Source organism: Tauraco erythrolophus, chromosome 21, assembly GCF_009769465.1.
Source record: "Tauraco erythrolophus isolate bTauEry1 chromosome 21, bTauEry1.pri, whole genome shotgun sequence".
Classification (NCBI taxonomy): domain Eukaryota; kingdom Metazoa; phylum Chordata; class Aves; order Musophagiformes; family Musophagidae; genus Tauraco; species Tauraco erythrolophus.
The window spans coordinates 12500819-12521605 of record NC_141485.1 but is presented as its reverse complement, the minus strand read 5'-3'; the positions used below and the strand labels follow the sequence as shown (position 1 = coordinate 12521605).

General features: G+C 48.7%; 2 protein-coding genes across 4 annotated transcripts; one reads left to right on the top strand and one right to left on the bottom strand.

Moving 5' to 3' along the window:
• Window positions 1-13445: 13445 nt before the first annotated feature.
• MIS12 (MIS12 kinetochore complex component) lies at window positions 13446-14131 on the bottom strand. Its single transcript, XM_009980815.2, has one exon. The coding sequence runs from the start codon at window positions 14129-14131 to the stop codon at window positions 13499-13501; it is 633 nt and encodes a 210-aa protein (XP_009979117.2). The 3' UTR covers window positions 13446-13498.
• A 493-nt stretch (window positions 14132-14624) lies between these two features.
• On the top strand, window positions 14625-20139 carry DERL2 (derlin 2). 3 transcript variants are annotated; one of them, XM_086624842.1, is made up of 7 exons: window positions 14625-14724; window positions 15248-15313; window positions 15590-15663; window positions 16107-16200; window positions 16737-16932; window positions 17478-17568; window positions 19487-20139. In XM_086624842.1, the coding sequence occupies exons 1-7, from the start codon at window positions 14635-14637 to the stop codon at window positions 19590-19592; spliced, it is 717 nt and encodes a 238-aa protein (XP_086480968.1). In that variant the 5' UTR covers window positions 14625-14634; the 3' UTR covers window positions 19593-20139. The 3 variants fall into 3 exon arrangements, with proteins under 3 accessions (XP_086480968.1, XP_086480967.1, XP_086480966.1); XM_086624841.1 differs by having other exon boundaries at window positions 14625-14727; XM_086624840.1 differs by having other exon boundaries at window positions 14625-14727; window positions 17403-17568.
• Window positions 20140-20787: the final 648 nt, after the last annotated feature.

Here is a 20787-nt window from a genome sequence, read left to right as displayed (position 1 = left end):
TATTTTATCCATAGATTGCTTCTAAACTTGGGATTAGAAGCTTCATCTCTACCGTTTGACAACAGGTGGGAGATTGCACTTAAAAGGGCGAATGCAGCTATTTCCATGGCTGTTGACTCTATGAACTGTGTATACAATCAGGAATTTAATTCTTGCACTCAGAGTAAAAACCAGTGGCATCAATACATCAAAATATGTGTCAGTATATTCCCCTGAGCTTTATGGGGTCTGAACATGCCCCTGGGAAGCCAATGGGATTGGATTCTTATTTTATAATCCTTAAATAAAGGACCCGATTAAATTTGGTTCCTACATAATCATCTTACTGTCTTTTTTTAAGTTAATCCTGAGGGCTTGGGACTTTGTCCCGTTATTTTTTGTGCAAGAGGATATGATGTATAAGGATTGTTGGTAGCTACCAGTGTTCCATTCTGTTTACTGCAGTTTAGTTTGATGGTCCCCAACATTTTCCTAACTGGGCTTTGCTGCCAGTGTCTCCTGCTCCCCATCCGCAGCCTGCCACTTCCCCTCGCTGGTCTTCAGTCACCAGCCTGGGCTCTGCCCCATGACTTTCCTGTAAATATTGGAAAACTGGGAAACAGTATTGCAGCTAACATGTTTTATTAAGGAGAACTTTTGATTTTTAAAGCAGACAAAGGGATTATATCCTGTAAGAGTTACTGCTCCGAGCTGTGCTCTGCAGTGCTCACACCCAGATGGTAAATCCTGCATCTGCCTGTACCAGCTGTGTGCTCAGCATCCTCCAAGGCCTTGTGGTTCCACTTCGGCCATGTGCTGCCGTACATCCTGCGGACTGGTGCGCTGGAGCCCCTGCTTGGGCCCTGCTGCCTCGTAATGAAGATCTAAGCACCCGGTGAAAGGGAGTGAAAATGGGGATGGGGTCTTGGCAAGACTGAGAGCGCAGCGGGGGCTCTGCAAACGCAGGAGGGACTGGCCAGCAGGAACTGCTGCCTGCGGAGGGTCTCTGGATGCAAACTGGTCCGTGCTGGGGTGCCACCAGGTCCTGCTGCACACCAGAGGCTGAGCTGAGCAGCCCCAGGGAAACGGTAGGAGCAAAACTGTCCTCCAGTTTGCAGAAAAATGGGCTCTCTCCAACTGATGCCCTCGGAGCTGGCCACAGTGGAGCTCTGCTGCGGCAGGGCTGGGCTGCCGACAGCAGGGAGATGGCTGCCGTGCTGGGTGAGCCCCCAGCCTGTGCGGAGTGGTGATCTCAGGACACCTGGATGTTCGGGGAAGTCACCTTAGCCTTGGGAGAAAAGGGAGTACTGGTAATCCTTATCCCCATGGCTCTTGTGAGGTCTAAGCAGTACTTGGATGGTGCTCAAAGATCTCTAAGACTGCAAACATGGGGTTATTTGATTTTAATGTATGTTAAGAATAATTTAGGGAGGGAGAGACAGTTGGCTAATCCTGCAGGTTGTTGGGTTTATTCTAGTAATGCCCAAGGTGGTGGGAGCGAGCGGGGAGAGGCTGCAGAAAAGCTGCTCTCAGCCTCAATTAATGCAACCAAACAAATGATCATTTACCAATTAGCTCTACGTCACAGTCCTTTAGTGGTAGCTAGAGTGTTGCTTCTAATTTTGGAGAGGAATGGGTGTTTTTTATGATTATCCCAAAATCTACTTCGAAAAAGTTTGCCTTTTCCACTGAAGGAAATCTTCCAGGAGCTGTTTCCACAGGTCCAGGGAGCAGCCAGAATTGTGCAGCTGAGCCTCTGTGGTGCCCCGTTCCTGTAGCAAACCTGCCAGCCGCGTGGGGCTTTCCGCTACACCTCCAGAAACCACCCGCATTGTGTCGCAGACAGCAGCCTGAAAATTTGCAAGAAATGGAAAGAAAAAGGTGCGCCAGCGCAAGAGAAAAGCAGATTTATTCAGAGGCTTGGTAGGACTCCTGCAAAAATACTGTCTACTTCTCACTGAGCTGAAAGGAAATCCTTGCGTGTCTGTGTGCGTGTTAGGGCAGCTCAGAGCAACGCTGTTTCTGCTCTGAAGAAAGGAGGACACTTAGAGAGTATTTATTTAAAAATAAACATCTCTGGCAAGCCAACCCTTTTATTCATTCAGGAAAGCCATTCTCTTTAGCCAAATGGCTAAATATTTGTCTCGTTTCTCTCTCGGAATGAGGGGATGGGGTCAGGCGTGGCAGGGCTTCTGCCAGCAGCGAGAAGGGCAGGCGTAGGCACGCTCTGATGCATTCGGACGTGCTCTGTATTTTTGCCTTCCAAATCCTCGCTTGCCTGTGCTAGTCATGGAGCATCAGCATCCAGTGAAAAGAAACACCGGGATGCTCTGAACTGCGTTTGCTGGGCTCGGCATCCCGGGAGGGCTCCTCTTGCCCCACCACTGATGGCACAGTTGGCTCCGGTTGGCTTTGGTTGGCTTTTCCAGCTTGGGGATGGGCCCAGATTGAGAGACCTTGAAGGAAATTTCTCCTTGGGGGAAATGGCACATCTTTTTGATCTCCAGGAGGTAAATTTCTCTCTGTCTTGCTCAGTTAATAGCTCTGCGCCTTTGGTTTGGGAGGTAGTGCTAAGTAGAAATCCTGGTTTAGTCTCTCCTGTCTGGTGCAGAGGAAGGCTGCAGTGAACATCACTAACCCTTTGGGCAGGAACGTCCCATGTTGCTATGAATGTCCCACTTGCAAAGAAATGAGCTTCTCAGCTCTTTAGCAGTGTATTGCAGCGTGCGAGTGGATGCATGGAGAACCACTCACAGTCCTGATAAAGCCTCCTTCCCCCAGCCGTGCCCGTGCAGGGGCTCTACTTTGGGTGGTGGTTCCCAGGGATGTATCGGTGAGAAATCACAGCATGAGCAGCCATGGCGAGGCTGATGCCAGGAGCCTGGGCTTGCAAGAGAGACTAAATCACCTGCAGCAGTGAGTGTGACAGGACTGTGATTATTTTTCATTTTTTCAGTGCCTTGAGATACAAGAAGGAAACTGCACAGCAAAAGACTGGGCTTTCTGAAAGATCAAGTGCCACCAAATGTCTTTTGATGTGTTTTCTTCATCATCGTTTTGAGGGTGGATAAGCCAGTCCTGTCCAGATGGTGGTTCACTTTTTGCATCTTGCAGCTTGCAAGTTAGAGAAATCCTTGTGTTTCAAAGCTGAATGTGCACCCGGAGGTTGTGCTGCAGGTAGGCTGCAGGTTTGCAGTTGCAGGGGGCTGCAGCCAGCCTCAGGCACCAGGGCTGCTGCCCTTCTCCACTGCAGAGAGACGTCGGGGGGGTTGGAGATGGAAAACGTGGCAGATTTAGGTGTCTTCTTGCTCGTCTCCTGTGATACACCATGGGGGACACCTGATAAGTACGGGGTCTCTGGCGAGCCCAGCACGCTGCTGCTGCCGTGCCCTGTTCTGTGTGTGCCTGTCCCCTCTGGCAGGTCTTCATCTGCCCCACTATGTGGCAGGATTTGGCCCCCAAGGCAAGTCAAATAGTGCAAAACCCACTGAGGCTGAATTCACCCCCAGCTCTGCACAGCGCAGCCCGTGCTGCGTTCTTTGGGAGTCCTAGGGAGAGCGGTTTGACAAATGCTTGAGAGCATTCACTGCCCTGGAAAAAAACATTCCTGGGGAATGAAACGGGGAAGGTGGGAGCAGCCAGTGGTCAGGCAGTGGTGGGGTCGAGCAAGGGAAAGCTGATTTCGTGTGTGGCTGCATCTGAAGGGAACCCAGCGGTGAGGACAGCGTAGCTGCTCCACGCAAAACGAATTGCAGCTCGGTCAAATGACTCCCAGGACAGGGTTTAATTCCTTATTTATTGCCAGACTTGCAGCAGGGAGCTGGTGGGAGGAATTTTATGTTCCTGAAGCCGTCAGCAGCGCTGCAGCAGGAGCTGAAGGAGGTTTTTCTCCATTTTTGTGGTGTGTGGCTGGGGGAGCTCGTTTGTTCTCTCTGGCTCGGTGCTTTCCCTCTCATATCTTGCCCAAGAAAACCAGGAGGGTCATCCCGCCGGCTGCAGGCACTGGCTCTCTAAGGGTCCCGGCTGCCCTCGCTCACCCTCGTACCCCCTTGTCCCTCGCCAGCTGCAGCAAACCACGTCCCATAGCCAGTGCTTGGGGCTTTCTTCCACCAACCAGCACAACCAGATGCGTGAGAAGCTGTTGTATGATTGCAAGTTGTACCTTGGTGCAGCTAATGCGAGAGCTTCAGGAGAAACGCAGCAAGGGTTGTTGTCTCTGGGCAGCCTGGCTGTGCGAGTTAAAAGGCTTGTTTGTGGTCTGGGACACCTTCATCAGTGATTTCTAGGCGTAGAGCCCACATCTCCAGGGTGTTGCTCAGTATTATTGTTCTATGACAATAAAAGATGGTCATTCTTTTGGACAGGTGACCTCACCTTTGTGTCGGATGACAATATTGGGAAAGGCAGCTCCTTTCTGCCCAGAGGGGATGGGAATTCTCAATAAATGTAAAAATATTTTCAAGGGGAGAAGGATTGTGCTGGAGCACTGGGGGGTCCTGCTGAGAGCGTGAGCACATCGAGTGTCCAGCAGCAACACTGGAGGCTGGAAAGCAGATAGTGGGGGTTTTGTGTATAAATATAACTTAGTTTGGGTACCAAACTTCTCCACTTTACCAGGGCACGTTTACAGTGTTGTTTGCTGAGCAAAGCGGTGAAAGGGGTTTCTTTTTTGGCCCAGAGCCTCCTTCAGAAGACCGTGCTCTGATCAGGTCCCTCCCAACCTGAATTAACCTGGATTATCCCACGCCCCTGTTACTCTGAACGCAGCCTCCTGTGGGACCAGGGAAAGAAAGGAGCTTGAGAGCTGGTCGCTGCCTTGCACCTTTCCTTCCCTGAAGGAAAGCCATGTATGCTCCGAGTCGCTGCTAGCAGATGCCCAGGCCCTCAGTCAGTAACCACAAGCCATCAGTCAAAGTGTTCCAAGAAAACAGTGTAAATTCAAGAAAAATTGAATTGCAACTTTTGAGGCTATAATTTGGATCCTTGTTGCCATAATTTTGCTGCTGTTTCTGATTTATAGGCATGTTCTGTTAGTATTTAAGTGTCTTGTTACCCTTGATGTTAAATATATGACTCTGTATGTACTCTGCTATAATTCAAGCATGATGTATATGCACTCAGTACTGTAATGGCACGTGGCCGTTACACTGTAAATATGTACCATGAATAGAGAAGCTATTTTTTGCATGCTTTTGTACTCTAGAAGAGAAAATGACAATAAAGTCCACGGAAATGACACTGGGCGTAAGCGCGGTTCCCGCCGCGGTGCTTGCCGCTGGCTCTCGCGTGCTCTCTGCTGTTCGAGCTCTCTTGGTGCTTTTAGCTACAGCACAGAGGTGCTCGCGGGGCTTCCACCGCCCCTTTGGCCCTGCCCTTGCCCTCCTGGGCTTTTCGCTGGACGAAGAGGCTGAAGGACCCGTTGTGCTTCAGTACCACATCACCAACCCGTACGGCGTCTTGCTGTAACATGACCTGTGGGGTTGTCTTGCTTTAATTTGCTTTGAAAAAGAGGGGTTGGCCTGGGCTGGGGCTGACTCGGCACGGTTGTGGAAGCCACAGCAAATCCTGGGCTCGTCTGGTGCCACTGGGCAGGACGAGGCACGCGGAGGCAGAGCTCTCGTCTTGTTGTTATACTGAAAAAGAAGAAAAAAAGTGAAGGCATTATCTCATCACCTGTCATTAATGTTCTGTCCAAACAGACACACGATGGGCCCAGTAACCACTAACACTAAACACACCTGTTAATTTCTGGCTGTGTAAACTGCTGGCACCCCTGTGTCTGGATGTAAAAGGACCCCGCGTGCAAAGTACTTGTAGCGAACTGGCTCCAGGGTCTCGTCGGCTCACCAAGGTGCCCTGGGCTTTATTTGTCCTCCTGATGCCTTGGCAGCTGTGTCCGAGTACCGCGATATGCTGCCCGGGAGGAGCCGAGTCCTGCTGCGCACACGGGAACAGCCGGGCTGTGTGTGCCCTGGCACAGCTCATCGCTCGGGGCACTCCGTCCCTCGGGTAAGCAAACCAGGCTCCGCTTCCCCTTCCCATGAGCTGAGGTTTTGTGGCTTCAGAGTCAGGGGCCACAAATGGAGAGATCAAATGGAGAGAGCAAAACCTTCCCAGGTGGGGATGGTCTCACACACAGGTCTTCAGCCCTGCCCAGACTGTGAAAATAAATAGAAAAAAGAAGAAACTTTTTCCAGAAAGAAGCGTTTTTGCAGTAGAGCCAGGCTGTTGGCTGTTGTGTTGTCGGGAGGGGATGCGCTGGGGGGGTGAACACTCAGTTTTGCCGGGCAACCCGCATTATTTCCAGATGGGCTTTGATGTTTTATCTGCTTCGGCAAAGTCTCCAAGTGTGGGCACAGCTTTTAGGACGTCCCTAACCTCCCTTTCGTCCCTCCCTGAAGAGAGCAGGAGCCCACTTTGTGCCCAGAGCCAGTTGTTGGGTGCTGGGAAGCTCACCCTGTCACAGAAACATCCCTATCTGAGCAGGTCCTTGCACCTCCCTGGCAGCCGGCGGAGGGTACTGGGGCACAGCCATGCCCCACGTCAGGCTGTCACAGCTTTTCTCCCGCCCTGCTTGCAGCAGCAGACTGCACGCCCGAGTGACAACTGGTGTTTCCCAGCAAACCGCACTGAGACACAACCTCCTATTTATTCTGCAAGTGCTGACAAAAAGCAATTTGTAGCCCCGTGACTTGTAATGAAGGATATAGCAATTGCCATCTTTAGGTGCAGTCCCAATTAAAGCAGAGAGGTTTTGCTTGAATTTTATAAGCCATGCAGCTTTATTTTTTACCTGGGAATGTTTATTTCCAACAAGTCCAGTCTTTGTATTTTTTGTTAAGGAATGGCCCTCTCCGGGGTGGCGATGAGGCTGGGCAGCTGTGGCTTTCCCAAAATCGCAGCAGAAACAGCCGCGGCTCAGCGGCTGCAGTGGGCACTGGAAAGGGGGGGGATGAGCTCCATCACCAGCTCCTGGTGGGCTCAAGGCAGCCACTGAACAGCACTTCAAACTTTTGTCCTCTGGGTTTTTTTTCCCCCAGTTGGGTTTTCTAGCTTGTTTCCAGCACACCAACACCGTATCAGTGACCAAAGAGCTGAAACCCCCTTTGGGGCCGGGTCGCTCAGTGCTGCAGTGATCCCGACGGGCCGAGCCTCGGCGGGTACGGAGGGCACTGCGGCAATTTGTGTTACTGGAGAAGCGGTTTGTGTGATAAGCTCAGAAAAACATGCCCAGATGTGCCCCAGTGCCATAGCAACGAGGCTGAACCCGCCGTGACCAGCACCATGAAAGGAAGGAAAACCGCTCCTAAGAGGGACCAGCAGAGGCTCGGGGGTAAAAAGCGGGGGCATCCAGCGCTCGTTAATGCACAAGCACTTTGGCTGGATTGATGCTATTGCCCGCTTCCACGGCAGGTGGGTTAAGACCCCAGCATTTTGTCAGGGAATAAATAAAATACTGAAGTCACATAATTGCTTGTTTCCCAGAGATGCGGCGTCTGGTCCCACCTTGATGGGGTCACGTCGCTGCCACCATCACACATCCAGCCCAAGACATGGTGGGCGACATGTCCCAGGCCAGTAAATGCCCCCAGGGTTTATGGTCGGTTTAGGGTCTCACTGGGGACTCGATTTGAGGTTGGAGCCTGCAGGTAAATGTTTTGTGAGCTGCTCCCCTTTGTTTTCTTTTAAACAGGCTGCATTTCAAAGTGGATTTCTTGAGCAGTAAATTGTAATTTAGTGCTTATTATAATATTCATTAAGAGCTAACTTCTGCTGTAGTGTTATACCAGATACTAATTATTAGAAATTAAGGTGACAAGAAGGAATAATATTCTGAATTGTGTAAGTAGGATTAATAACAGCCTGGGAGGGCGAAGTGAGGCAAAGCAGGGGGAGAATTTCCTTTCTGCAGGGAAATGAGGGGTGATAAAACCCCCAGAAGCGGGTGGACGGGAGCCATGGCTGCCCAGGCAGAGGGTACGCAGTGAGGTGCCAGGCTGGGGAGCTGCCAGGGGGAAGGGGACAAAAATAATCAGAGCGGCTGGTCAGTGCGAGGACACCAAGCAGAGTGGCTGCAGGTGTGGGACTGTCGGGTCCGAAGTGTCTGGTTTTGGGGCATCACTGCCCAGCAGGATCCATACAGGTAAACGAGCTTTAGAGGCTCAATCTGGCCTTTATGTTATTTCTTCAGTTTGTCTGCTTCCTGTATTACTTTTTTTCCCTTCAGGATGAAATTAAATCTTCTATGATTTCCAGTAAAAGCTGGAAAGACTTTTCTGCTGGGTCTGGTAGTAACTGCTGGTGAATGTCCTTACAAGCTGCGAGTTTGGATACTGGTGAGTATTTGCTCCCCGGCTTCAGGCATGGTCCAGCTACAAACAGGTGATGGTTTTAAAGGAGAAGCCTGAGCCCTTAGTTACAGCCAAGGTGGAGCTAAACCAACCTCTGAATCGTGTTTTTTGGTTACAAGTTTGGCCCTGGAAGCCACAGCTGTCACTTAAAACTGACCGCAGCATCGGAAGGATGGATGTGGCAGAAGGACGAACGGCCGGAGAAGCACCCAAAGCCGTGCCGGGCTGTGCGAGGGACGTGGCTTTTCCTGTCCCCAGTGAAGGGGGGAGTCAGCCCTCAGCAGACACAGCCCCACCAGGAGTCACCCTGCGACAACCTTCACCCTTTCTCCTCTCCATGCTGCGCAGCCACCTCCAAAGCTTCCCTCCAGCACTGGCTGTTTAATCACGCTCTCTCCTGTCTAACTGGGGGGGGGAGGGGCGTAGATCCTACACATGAAAGCGATCCCTTTGTTGTGAAACATTTCCAGGATTTTTCTTTTCTTTTCCTTGAATCAGAAAAAGCTGTTTCCCATGTTCTCTTCTAAAGCAGTTACCAGGGAAGTCCAGCGAACATGGCCAGGAACGCCAGGATCAAGCCTTGACCGAGTTTCTTCGCTTGAGTAAATCAATGTTTTGCCACTAACGTGATCTGAATTCCCATTTTCTGGGCCCTGTTTATTTTAATGCAGGGGCTGGGGTGCAGGGAGGGGCAGCGCCAGGGCAGCCCTCCCTAAATCCCACTGGGCAGCTCGATGCTTTTACCCCCGTGCGATTTTGTGGTGTGAGATGTGCAAACAGTCAGGGCAGAGCCCTGCGCACCAGCGGGACAACAACTCGCCCCCCCCGGCTGCCTCCCTGCCTGCCCGCGCTGCGGGGTGTTGTGGCGGGGAGGTTTCGGGAAGGGGAACGCTCTTGCGTAGTCTGGGCCAACCAAAATACCAGTGCAGGATCTTTTTTTTTTTTGCATACCAGGGTTTTTTTCATTGTTATAGTGGGATGGTGCCTCGCAAGCATCTCGGTGCCCTGTTGATCCCTTTGGTCCCACGGCAGGATGGGGGATGGAGACGGGGACGGGATGGGGCCGGCAGCCCCCAGGCACCGGCGAGGGAAGGAGCTGAGCCGCCGCCAGCTTGAGGTGAAACAATTAAAACACGTGGCTGCCAACAGCGTTTCCTGCCTGTAATTAAAGTTTTTAATGAGGAGGCATGTGGTAACTCTCCCCCTGGCTCCAGGCTGGCATTTTGCCAGGTGTGGGTTTATTAACAGCTGCTAATTACACCGTTGTTCAACGCACATGTTGAGGAGGGCTGTGTTGCCTCAAATTGGCTGCAAATGCTGTCAAAAAAAATCTTAATTTTATTTCTTTTTTCCCCTTACATTGGGAACTGGACCCTCACACATTTGCAAGGTATTTTGGGGAGACCAGCGCCCCTGAGACATGGTGCCAGTTCCTTCCTCGCGACACCCAGCCCCCTTCGGGGTGGATTTGGGCAGCAGCACTCGGAGCAGAGCGGGGCGTTTGTAGGCAGGTGCCCAACGAGCGTTTGCAAAGGCCGTGGCAAAGTGTGGTAGCAGCTCCCAGGTCTGTGTCCTGCGGGTGGTGGGTGCAGCAGGAAATAATTTATTTCAAAACAGTTCGTTATGGTGACTCGAATGACAGGAGCGCACGTGACGATGTCATTTTGGGGAGCAGGTAGGAAGGGGTGTTCACAGGAGGGTGTGAGGCCGGTGTGGGTACAGCCCTGCCCAGCCCAGTGCTCCCTGAGCAGGTCTGTTAGATCTCTCGCCCCGGGAGCATTGAATGTTCAATATCCAATTTGCTTATTTGACATATTTACCTACCTGATGCTGAAGAGGGTTTTTGCTTTAGCAGCGTGACACAGCAGTACACTGAAATCACAACAAAAGCATCATGTAGCAATTGCCACGTCCAGGCGAATCCCAGTATAACTGTCACGCCCAGTACTCCCTGCTCACCCACAGCTCCAGTTGTGACAAAAGTACTGGAGAAGACCTTGGCGCTGTGCAAGCTGCCTGGTCGGGAGAGGAGAAAGTGCAGGGGTCAGCACAAATGAGTGAAAATGACAATAATTCCTCTTTAAAGGAAAATACAGCGTCAGGGGGTATAAACTCATTAAAGGTAAAACCAACTGATCTATCTGAGGAGACGCTGACAATTCTTGGTGCGCACAAAACGTATGGAGAGGGGGAAAAAGAAATTGGACTTTTCTGCAGGCGAAGCCTTGGGCCAGTGTCCCGGTGCCCTGGGCTGCCCATGTCCCCTGGCAGGGAGCGTGGCCCTGCCGTGCTGGCATTGCGGGCTGCGGCAGCTCCGGAGGGCTCCTGCCCTCATGTCAGCGATGGGGCTCCATGATTTTGCTTCCTTGGTGCTAATTTCACCCCGTGACAGTATTTCCAGTTTCATACCATAATGCTGGCTTTAGGGAAGGTGAGCTCCCACGAGTGTCACCCTCTCTCCTCTAAAACTTCTGTGGATATCCATTTTGGTCACTGTTTTATTGAAAATGTCTTTAAAATGGACTTTTAATGCTTATTTGAATTTCACAGTTAAGCATTTGAAAAAAAATAGTATTGTTTCCCTTCACAAAACAATTGTTGTTCAGTATACTGCTACCACACACGTGGCTGAAATATGCTGGATTTCCTGGTGAGATGTTTTATTACTCTTTGGGAAGGATTATATTTGGCAAAAGCCTTCTCTTTGTGTCCCGCTGCCTCTGCAGTTAAAGACTTTTATTCTTGAAATTGATGTTATGAACAGAAATGAAGAGGAGAAATTAGGTTACAGGATTTTAACGGCAGCTGAATTTAAGTAGCTGGTATCTCCAGAGGGATTGTGGCAAAGTTCCTTTTTTCCTTCACAGATCTGCTTTTCTCCATATATCATTTATTTCCACCAAACAGCTTTGCCACCAGACCACCAGCGTTTAACCTGGAACCAGAGAGCTCCAAGTCATGAATCTCCTGCTGAGCACCTCCAGTGGCTGTACACGGCTGTCTCAGCCTTTCATAGCAACGAGTTATTCGCTCCCCGAAAAAAACCACCTCTTTTCAGAAATAAGCACCTTGAAAGATCTAATTCAGCACATCACGTCACCTGTTAACCCCCCACGTACCCAAGCAGCCCACGGCGCTGCAGACCCGACCCCGCGCAGCTGCCCAAACGCCGCATGACGGGTGTGGAGACCTCCATGGGCGGCCGTGCCGCTCCGCGCAGCGGGGGCGTCACTCAAGACTGTAGGCAGTCCTCCCCCTTGCTCCTGGTACGCCCGCTTCTAATCTTCTCTTCATCTGATTTCCAATCTGATTTCTAATCTTTTCTTTAGTTCTGACATACCAATAATCTCAAGGACTTCAGTGAACGTGGCGTGACGAGGCCCGGCCAGCAGCTACTCCGTGCCCTGAGGAACAGGCGGTGATCGACTGTCTCATCCCCTTTTGTCGAATTCTTGCTTGTAAATCTTCTCTTGAGGAAACATTCATGGGCAGTTTGGGTTCTTCGTTTCATAGTAGATTTTTCAAATGCTGTTCTTTACGATTTAGCACGAAATGAAATGGTAGCTGTGTGTTTGCATTCAATTTACAGACTGGTGGCTGCTGGATTTCTGCCCCAAAGCTGACGGTAGGGGTATAAAAAGAAGACACACTTTTTTGGGGAGATTATCTACAGTGGTTATTGTAATAATTGCATTTTCTACTCTTGAAGTAGAGTAGAGAACGAGTAGAGTACTCTTCAAGTTAGAGAATCCTAGGTAACTTTTAAGTCACTAAGTTGTTTTCTAAACAAGCAAGTTAATTTTTACCCAACTCCCTATTTTTCCCCCTCTGAACTCCACCCTCCACATGCACTGATGCACTCCAGAACTCCAGCGCTCAGCATGGGGAATCCATTTCCTCTGTGAGGAATTCAGGAGTGGCCACCGAGTCTCACAGGTCTCCAGCCACACATCAAGGCAATATATGTTTAAAGATACTGGTTTTACCAAGCTGATTCCGTATGAAGTCTTCAGAAGTCAGTAAAGACAGAATTGCAAGTGCATTTTATGCTTTTAATACATTTTTTATTGCAGTAACTTCTAAATTATTCACAAGTGTAACATCTCCCAAACATCTATGCTAGTAAAGTAGAAATTAGTATGATATTTCATATACATCTGCACAGCAGATCCAAAACCTGCTGAGGCCAACGGAAAGATGCACAGAGACCGCGGTGTATTTTGAATCACGTACAGACAGAATAAGTTTAATTAAGCCACTTCAAAGAGCTCTAGCTCAGTCAGTCTTCATAACATTGTTACAGGAAAATCTGATTAAACATGAATAACATGAACTTCGCTATTTAGTAGAACACTGGACAGCAAAAATAAAAAGAAAACCAAAATAAAGCAACATAAGCTAAAGCAGGACAAAGTGATTGAGTTGCTTATTTCCTCCAGTGGCTTGTGTATCGCCGGCCTCTGGAGCAGCACGCCGTCCCTGCTTAAAGAAAACACAAGCTGCCTCCTTTCAAACGCGTGTGGAGTGATAACCCTGAGATTTCAGAAACTGGCTTGAAATTCAGTATTGATGCAAATAGATCTATTTTTCATCAGAACCTTGACGACAGCATCATTGGCTCACTCTTCTCTACAGGGTTCCTAGTTGTTGGGTTTTAAAACACAGGGAAGGGCACCTAAACCTTAACAGGACACCGCCCGTGTGATACAGCTCCTTCGGGAAGCTGGAACAAAGTCCCCATGCCCTCAATGACAAAAACATCAACTCTGCTACTTGAACAGAGGAAACACACTTACACGTTCTTACAGGTCTTACTTAGACTTTTTTTTTATAATAATCCTTAAAATAAACAAATGCTATGTTGTGTTCAAAGCTGATGTTCTTAAAGGCAGGAAGGTATCTTCATAGTGAGGTTATCCAACCCCAAATTCATTCCCAAGCATCACTTTTGGAGTTACCTTTCACAGAAAAACAAGGCTTTTTTTCTCTCTCTGCTTCCTTAGGGAGGTGCTAAATAGGTGCAAACTGACCCAGTTCAACAGCTTTTCGTCTAGATCCTGGCTGAATTGGAGGAGTGAGGGGTTAGGGGAGACGATTCTGGGAAAATAAGCCCCTATCATTTTAAGCAAGCTGTCTAAATGATTTTTGTTGCCTTTTCAGCATTTCCATTACAATAACTGATCTTGCTTCTTCATTTTTTTGCTTTTCTCTTCAACATCTTTCAGCACATCTTGCAGTTTCTTGGAGTTCTGTGTCAAGAATGCAAAGCTTTCTTTGAAGTTGCTGGTCCCGTGCTCCCTACAGATATTCTCAAGCCCATCAAACCATTGCAAAATCTTCTCAAGCTCAGCCTGAACAGCCTTCTGTTCTTCCAGTTCTGCTCGCAGTGCCTGCCCAGCGGACACCTCAGCCCTGTACTGCTGCTGCAGCTGATGGATCTCATCCTGAAGCGCCTGGAACTGTTCTTTGCTGTAGGGATACTGCTCGTGGACCTTGTCTTCGGGAAGGAGCACGTTCTTAGGGATGTTTAACACCAGCTGCAGAAGCACTTCTTCCATTTTACTGAAGAGTTTATCAAAGCGCTCCTTCATGAAGAGAAGAAATTTCTCTGTGCATTTCCGGATTTGGAAGGGGCTGATTTTGCAGTTGGGAAACCTGTCCAGCTTCTTCAGGATTACTTTCTCAACCACCAGCATCGTTTCGAAGAGGTAGTCCTGGAACGCGATGTAGATACGCAGCATGCACGTCTGCGGGGTGAAGCCAAAGAACTGCGCTTCGTAGGCCATGGGATTGACCGACATGCTGGCGGGTGAAAGCCGGTGCGGAGAGGAGAGGGAAGCGCAGGCCCCGGGGAAGGCCGAGCCCGGCGCTGACGGGAAGGCGGCGCCCGCAGGGGGCCCAGCGCGGCCGCGGCCCGCCCCGCCGTTACCCGAGGCACTGGGGCCGCTCCTCCCGCGCTGCTGCCGCAGACCGAGGCTGGCGGCCGGGGCCGGGGCCGGGGCCAAACCGCTCCGGCCGCGCCGCTCTCTCCACCGCTTCCCGCCTCATTCGAACTCCCTCAGGGGGGCGGCCAATCAGCGGCCGCGAGGGCAAACGCCCTGTCCAATCATCAAGCGCTCCAGCCCTCGGGGGTGGGGAAAGAGAGGGGGAAGGAGCGGCCGCTCTCGCTGTTCGGCCAATGAGAGCGCGGTGCGGCGACCCCTGCTCTCCCAGCTCCGATTGGCTCCGCCGGGGGTGGGCGGTGCGCGCAGGCGCAGCACAGGCGCGCGGCGGAAGCGGAAGCGGCAGCGGCGGGAGCGCTAAGATGGCGTACCAGACTTTCCGGCAGGAGTACCTGCAAGTGCCGCCCGTTACGCGGGCCTACACCACGGCCTGCGTCCTCACCACCGCCGCCGTGGTGAGCCGAGCGGCCCCGCCCCACCCTGCCGGCCGCGCCCCCTCCAGCCGTGCCGCCGCGGGCCTGGCCGCGGGCCCGGCTCCCTGCGGCCCCGGGCAGCCGCCTGCCGCCTCCCGGAGCCGCTGGGGCGCCGAGGAGAGGAAGGCCGGGCGGCGAGGCGTGCTGGAGCCGCCGGGCGGGGCAGAGAAGCGCTTGGGAGCTGCGACGGGGGTTACCGCGAGCAGCCCCCCGCCGCGGGGCCGGATCTCGGCCCGGCAGGGCCTTCGAGGCGGAGGGCACCCCCCGAGAGCAGCGCTTGCGGGGCCCCCGCTGTCAGCCTGCGGTGCCGCCGGCAAAGGAGCCACGCACTCAGAAATAGTAACGCGAGGGGGGCTGCAGAGTGGCCGAGGCGTGTTTTTGCTAGCAAAGCTCGGTGCGCTGAAAGCTTGTTCGGCTCTTTTCGGCACAAAGGGAGTTCTTAGAGTGCGTGTAGCTTCTTCTTGGTGCATTGATTCCGTCAAATATTCTCTTTTTTTTTCAGCAATTAGAACTAATCACACCCTTTCAGCTGTATTTCAACCCTGAATTAATATTTAAGCACTTTCAAGTAAGTATTTTCTGAAGTGTGGGAGGTTTTTAAGTACACCGTTGAGTTTGCAAGTGCTTGTCCTCTCAGAATTGGGTATTACAAATGACTGACTTTTAATATTGAAGTTATGCTTTAAGAAAGCTGTGAAGCGATGTACAAATCACTGTATCTTAGCATGGGGCTTGGATTCATTGACTGTGAAGGAAACTTTAGTTACATTGCTACTTGTTTTTCTAATTAGACAGTAAAAATAAGCTGTCATGTTTAAAGTCCTTTTATTTTTCTTACTTCCAGGTATGGAGGTTAATCACAAACTACTTATTCTTTGGACCAGTGGGCTTTAATTTTTTATTTAACATGATCTTTTTGTATCCTTCATGAAGTTTGTTTTCTTTCCTTGGAAAGCAGAGCACAGGCATGTTGCTATATGTTGCATTTAGGCAAAGGTGCAGCTCTGCTCCACTGTGAAGTTTCTGGACGTTTAGCAATGCCAGCTTCACTGATATTGTGAATGGACATCAATGGGATTTCCTTCATGAGTTGCCAAGAATTTTGGCATTTATTTTTGCAGTGTTAAGATTTTGCTGTACAACAGCCTGGTCCCTCGGGTTGGTTCTGACGTACAGGAGAAAATTCCAAGTAACTTCTTTCTCCTGGGTCGCCTTTTCTGCTGAGACACCCAGAAAGAGCCAATTGATGAAGTAAATGGGTAGAAAACTTACATCTAAGCTCATGTATAACTGAATCATTTTCTGCTTGGATCCTTCTTTAAACTCATTTCCAATCAAGTTTTCCTGACCTGCGGCTTCAGATATCGTTACTGCCGAATGCTCGAAGAAGGTTCTTTTCGAGGTCGGACGGCAGATTTTGTATTTATGTTCCTTTTTGGAGGACTTTTAATGACTGTATCCTTTTTTCATTCCAGACTGCTTTAGTGAAGCCTAAGCATATGGGAATGAGAACTGAAAGCATGATGTTATGTTTATCTTCATTCCTAGGTGAAAATATATTTTCTTTGTAGCAAGAGGAATAACAGTGTTTGTTGAAGTCGTTTTGGATGCTTTAGGACTGTTGCTGTTAAATAGGGGTCTGGTCTGTTTAGACTTTTTACTGCTTGACAGGATTATGGAAGTGAGATGAGCAGATAACAGGGGACTGCCCGGGTGTGTAACCATGCTCAGATTGTCTGAGAGAAACACGGTTGTTTCAGCGAGCTCATGCTCAATGGTACTTCAAAGGGATCGTCCATGCTGCAGGTACACTGGGTCTCACTATTGGTGTTGAATTGGTCCACAGAAGGTTTGGTTTACTTGAACGTGGGAAAGGAGAGATAGGAATTGTATGGAAAACGTGGGGTTACAGGTCAAGCTGTCAAATTCTTCTCATGCTTGACCTCTCAGCAATTATTTGGTGAACTGCTTTCTTTAACTGACCGTCGCAGCTTTTTGGCCTGTTTGTGAACCTGGTTTTCTTGGGTCAGGCATTCACAATAATGCTCGTGTATGTATGGAGCCGCAGGAATCCCTATGTCCGTATGAACTTTTTTGGTCTTCTCATCTTTCAAGCCCCGTTTCTACCCTGGGTGTTGATGGGCTTTTCACTGCTTTTGGGGAACTCCATCATTGTGGATCTCCTGGGTGAGCAACTGCAAGAATCACAAGGATCTGTTCCTGCTAATATTTTACACGAAACACAAAACGTGGAAAAGCCCAAATGCCTTTCACTTCATATTAGTTCGTCTAGTATGTGTGTACCAGGCTCTCCTGGTTTCTGAACGCTGTAGGGTATTTTGTGCTCTAACGAGGATGGAAAGGCTTCTGATGCTTTGGCTTTTTGTTGCTTGGAATCAGTCTGGGTACATAATCTGATTGTGGGTTTTGGACTATTGAAGTCAAATATCTTACATTATTATTTTTATTAATTCTAATAAGACCATAACAACAGTGTGTTTAATAATGACATGCAGTTTTCCTTGTAGTAACGGCTGGTAGTACAAGCTAAGCTTTTCATCTGATGTCACTGCGCTTCCTTGGATTTGGCGTTTCTGTATCTCTTACTGTATTTCTGTGAAAGAATCAATGTATGGTTTGTCGTTTTTTTCCTGAAGACTCCAGTGAAGCCTTTGAAAGTTGTAAAGGAGAAGTATCGAAACCTCACTGTTTGACTTTTCTTTACATACTAGGCATTGCCGTTGGGCATATATATTTTTTCTTAGAGGATGTCTTTCCCAATCAGCCTGGTGGTGGAAGGCTTCTGAGAACACCATCTGTCCTGTAAGTAAATTAAGCAGCTCGGGACATAGTTGTGGTGTGTCTGTACTTGCTCTTTTACTTAACTCGTGTGTTGCCACACAAGAGAGGGGGATCTTACAGATGTGCAAGTGGGAACTAGCAGCTTGAGCAGAAGGGCTGAACGGTTTTTGTAACCCTTCATTTCTTTGGTAGCAGTGTTAGTCTTTGCTAACTGAGTTTTGCCTGTTGGTGGCACCAAAGATGCCCGTCTCTTACTGAGGTGTGAGGAACAAGAAGAGTCGTCTTGTGTACGAACAGAGTGACTGAGTTATTCAATGTATCTAATTTTTTTCATCTGTAAATCATCCTCCTTTCACAACTTTGGCAAAAGACTTCAGTTTTTGTACTTCTGAATGGTGCTACTCAGCTCCTTCTCAAGTTGGAACTGAATGATCCTGAAGGTCCCTTCCAACCCAGACCATTCTGTGGTTCTTATGTAGCGGGCTGTAATCACCTGTAATGCTGTGCAGCAGCCTGGTTGAGAGCAGCTTGCCTAAACAATAGAGCAATTGAGACATTGAAAGTTGAGCTCTGTGACGCTCTTAGAATTGTCTCAAGCTGAACTGAGTTGCTTTTTTTCATTTGAACTGGCCTCCAGAAGCCTGGGTAACTAAAACGTGGTGTTCAGAGCCGTGCTTGGTCTAACTGATGGGTCGCACCTGTTCCATTGGGCACGTACGCTTACACTGATAGTTCATTTTCGTTCAGTGTGGGCTTTGTCTTTAGTGAGTCATGGCACCAGGTGATGGCTGCAGGACAGCTGTGCTGGTCGCTTCTGCAGGCCTGTGCTGATGTAACTTGGCCTTGGCCAGCTGAAGGCTGTTTCTGGGGAGGACCACCTTCACGTAAATGCAAATCAAGACAAATAGTGTCCAATTACACATGTGCAATAAGGGTGTGTTTGGGATTTTCTCAGAGGGTGTATGCACCTAGCTGTGTGCAGGAGGAATCCAAAGGCTGTTGGAACAATGTGTGCTGTCTCAGTACCCGTCTTCCTCTGGAAAAAGAGTGTCAGCCTGCCTTCAGGCTGCCGTTTAAATCCTTTTACGTGTCTGTGTTCAGAAGGCTGCTTATGATTCTTGTCTGGGTCTCGAATTGTAGATTTTTTTTTCCCTAGGTGCTTTAATTTTCTTTGATGTCTTAGCTGTAATCCTGTAATACCCCTGGTATTTTCTGTTTTCCTGTTCTGAAAACTCTGAAATGGCCTGTCACTCCAGTGAAGAGAAATAATTCCTTTAGCTATTCTAAGAACTGACTTGTTAAACACATTTTACTTTTAAGACACTTTTGCTGTAATTATTGCTTGTATGCAGCCTGTGGTTTTTTTGTTTATTTCAAAGCGAAGACAAATCTATGGAGAGAGAACTTCTAAAACTAGTTTTGAGAGTGGCAAAATAACCTATGAGATTAAGCATGATTTTTGTGATAGATTGGAAACCCAAGCCTCTAATGTTGCCTCAAATGCAGACTCTTCTGTGGATTTCAAGTCTGCCAGTTAATGCCTGCATCCTGTCTGTGAAATTGAGATAATACTGCCTGTATTCAACTCTTACTTTGTCCTCGTCCCAAAATGTGAAGAGCTTTTCAAAATCCCATGCATGTTTTGCTCACTTACCCTGTCCTGGGAGAAGATGCTAGCTGTATGAAATTCTGCCTTACACTGGAGGTGGAATTTTAACTTGCAGCTGAATCTTGTCAGTTGGTTGAGTTAGGCACATAATTCTAGACCTTCTTCCAGATGGCTTCTAATTGGAGAGCACATGTGACTTGGGGATAAATCACTGATGCTTTGGCAGGCTGTTTCTGAGGGAGGATGCTGTACATGCACAGAATTTGAGCAGTCTTGGTCTTATTGTGAAACATGTATTCTAAAGAAAATTTTAAAAATTCTGTTTTCCAGGAAAGCAATATTTGATACACCAGAAGATGATCCTAATTACAATCCCTTGCCAGAAGAACGACCAGGAGGATTTGCATGGGGAGAAGGTCAGCGCCTTGGAGGCTAATAATTGTCTGTGCCAAAACCCAGCGACAACTGGGAGAGACTGAGCTGAATGAAGTTCCATCCTGAGGACTCATTCCCTGTGCAGAAAGGACACTTTTTGACAGCTCTATGGTTTTGAATACAAGCACTTTATGAAATGGTGGTCTAATCCAAAACACTTCCAGACTACCAGTGTCTGTCTTAGCCGGAATTTGTTGTGCTGGTAATGAAAATACTAATCCAGTGGAGCCAAAAACTTAAAACTGGAAACAATTTCTTGTCAACTTCAGTTAACAAGACCATGAGTACTTGTTTTAAAGTGATTTCTAAAGCATTTTTTTTCAAGTATTTGATACAGGAAACTATATGGGAAACTTTACAGGGGACAAAACCAACTTTCGGGGTTTTAACTCATTTTTTTATTCTTGGATAAAACAGCTACAAGATGGCTGAAAGTGTAAGTCCCTACTTCAATGGCAAAAGGTTTTTTAATCTGAGATGCTGTTGACTCCAGTCTTGTTTGAATTGTAAGAAATACAACATGTAGCATAATACAGGCTTTTTGTTTCGCCAGTTGGGTTCTGGAATGTGCCTCTCTGTGAATACACTTGCAGACTGAGACTACATTTTGATGGCTTTTTCCCCAAAGACTGTGTTCAGGTTGGACGGAGCCTTGAGTAGCCTGATCTAGTTGAGAGGTGTCCCTGCCCATGACAGGGAGGTTGGATTAGATGATCTCTAAGGTCCCTTCCAGCCTACGCCATTCTATGATTCAGATGACCATGTTTGAGTCTTACTGGTTTGTTTAGATAGGTAGTTTTACAAAATCCATCCCCCACCCCCCCCCGCCCTGCACACTTCTAAGAGTTATTAAATGACTTGGAGCACTAGGGAAGAAAACTTGTCTGGAGTCAGAACTGCTCAAATATCTCAGATGGCGAGTTGAATAAAATGTCTTGTGGATCCTTTTTGGTTAATCTTTATAATCCTTTAGTCTCAAGGCAGCTGGTGAAAAAGCAAGTCGCTGAAGAGACAGTTTAATGCAAGCTTTTCCCAGAAGTGTCTCTCAGAACTGCTGGGGAACAGGATTGTCTGCCCAAGGTGTTCAGTTTGTGCTGTGGATGAAGTTTGTTGTGGGAGGACTGAATGTCCAGCACGGGTCAGTGACACTGAGTGGGTTCATTCAGCATGAAGTTGTGTTGATTATAAATACACAT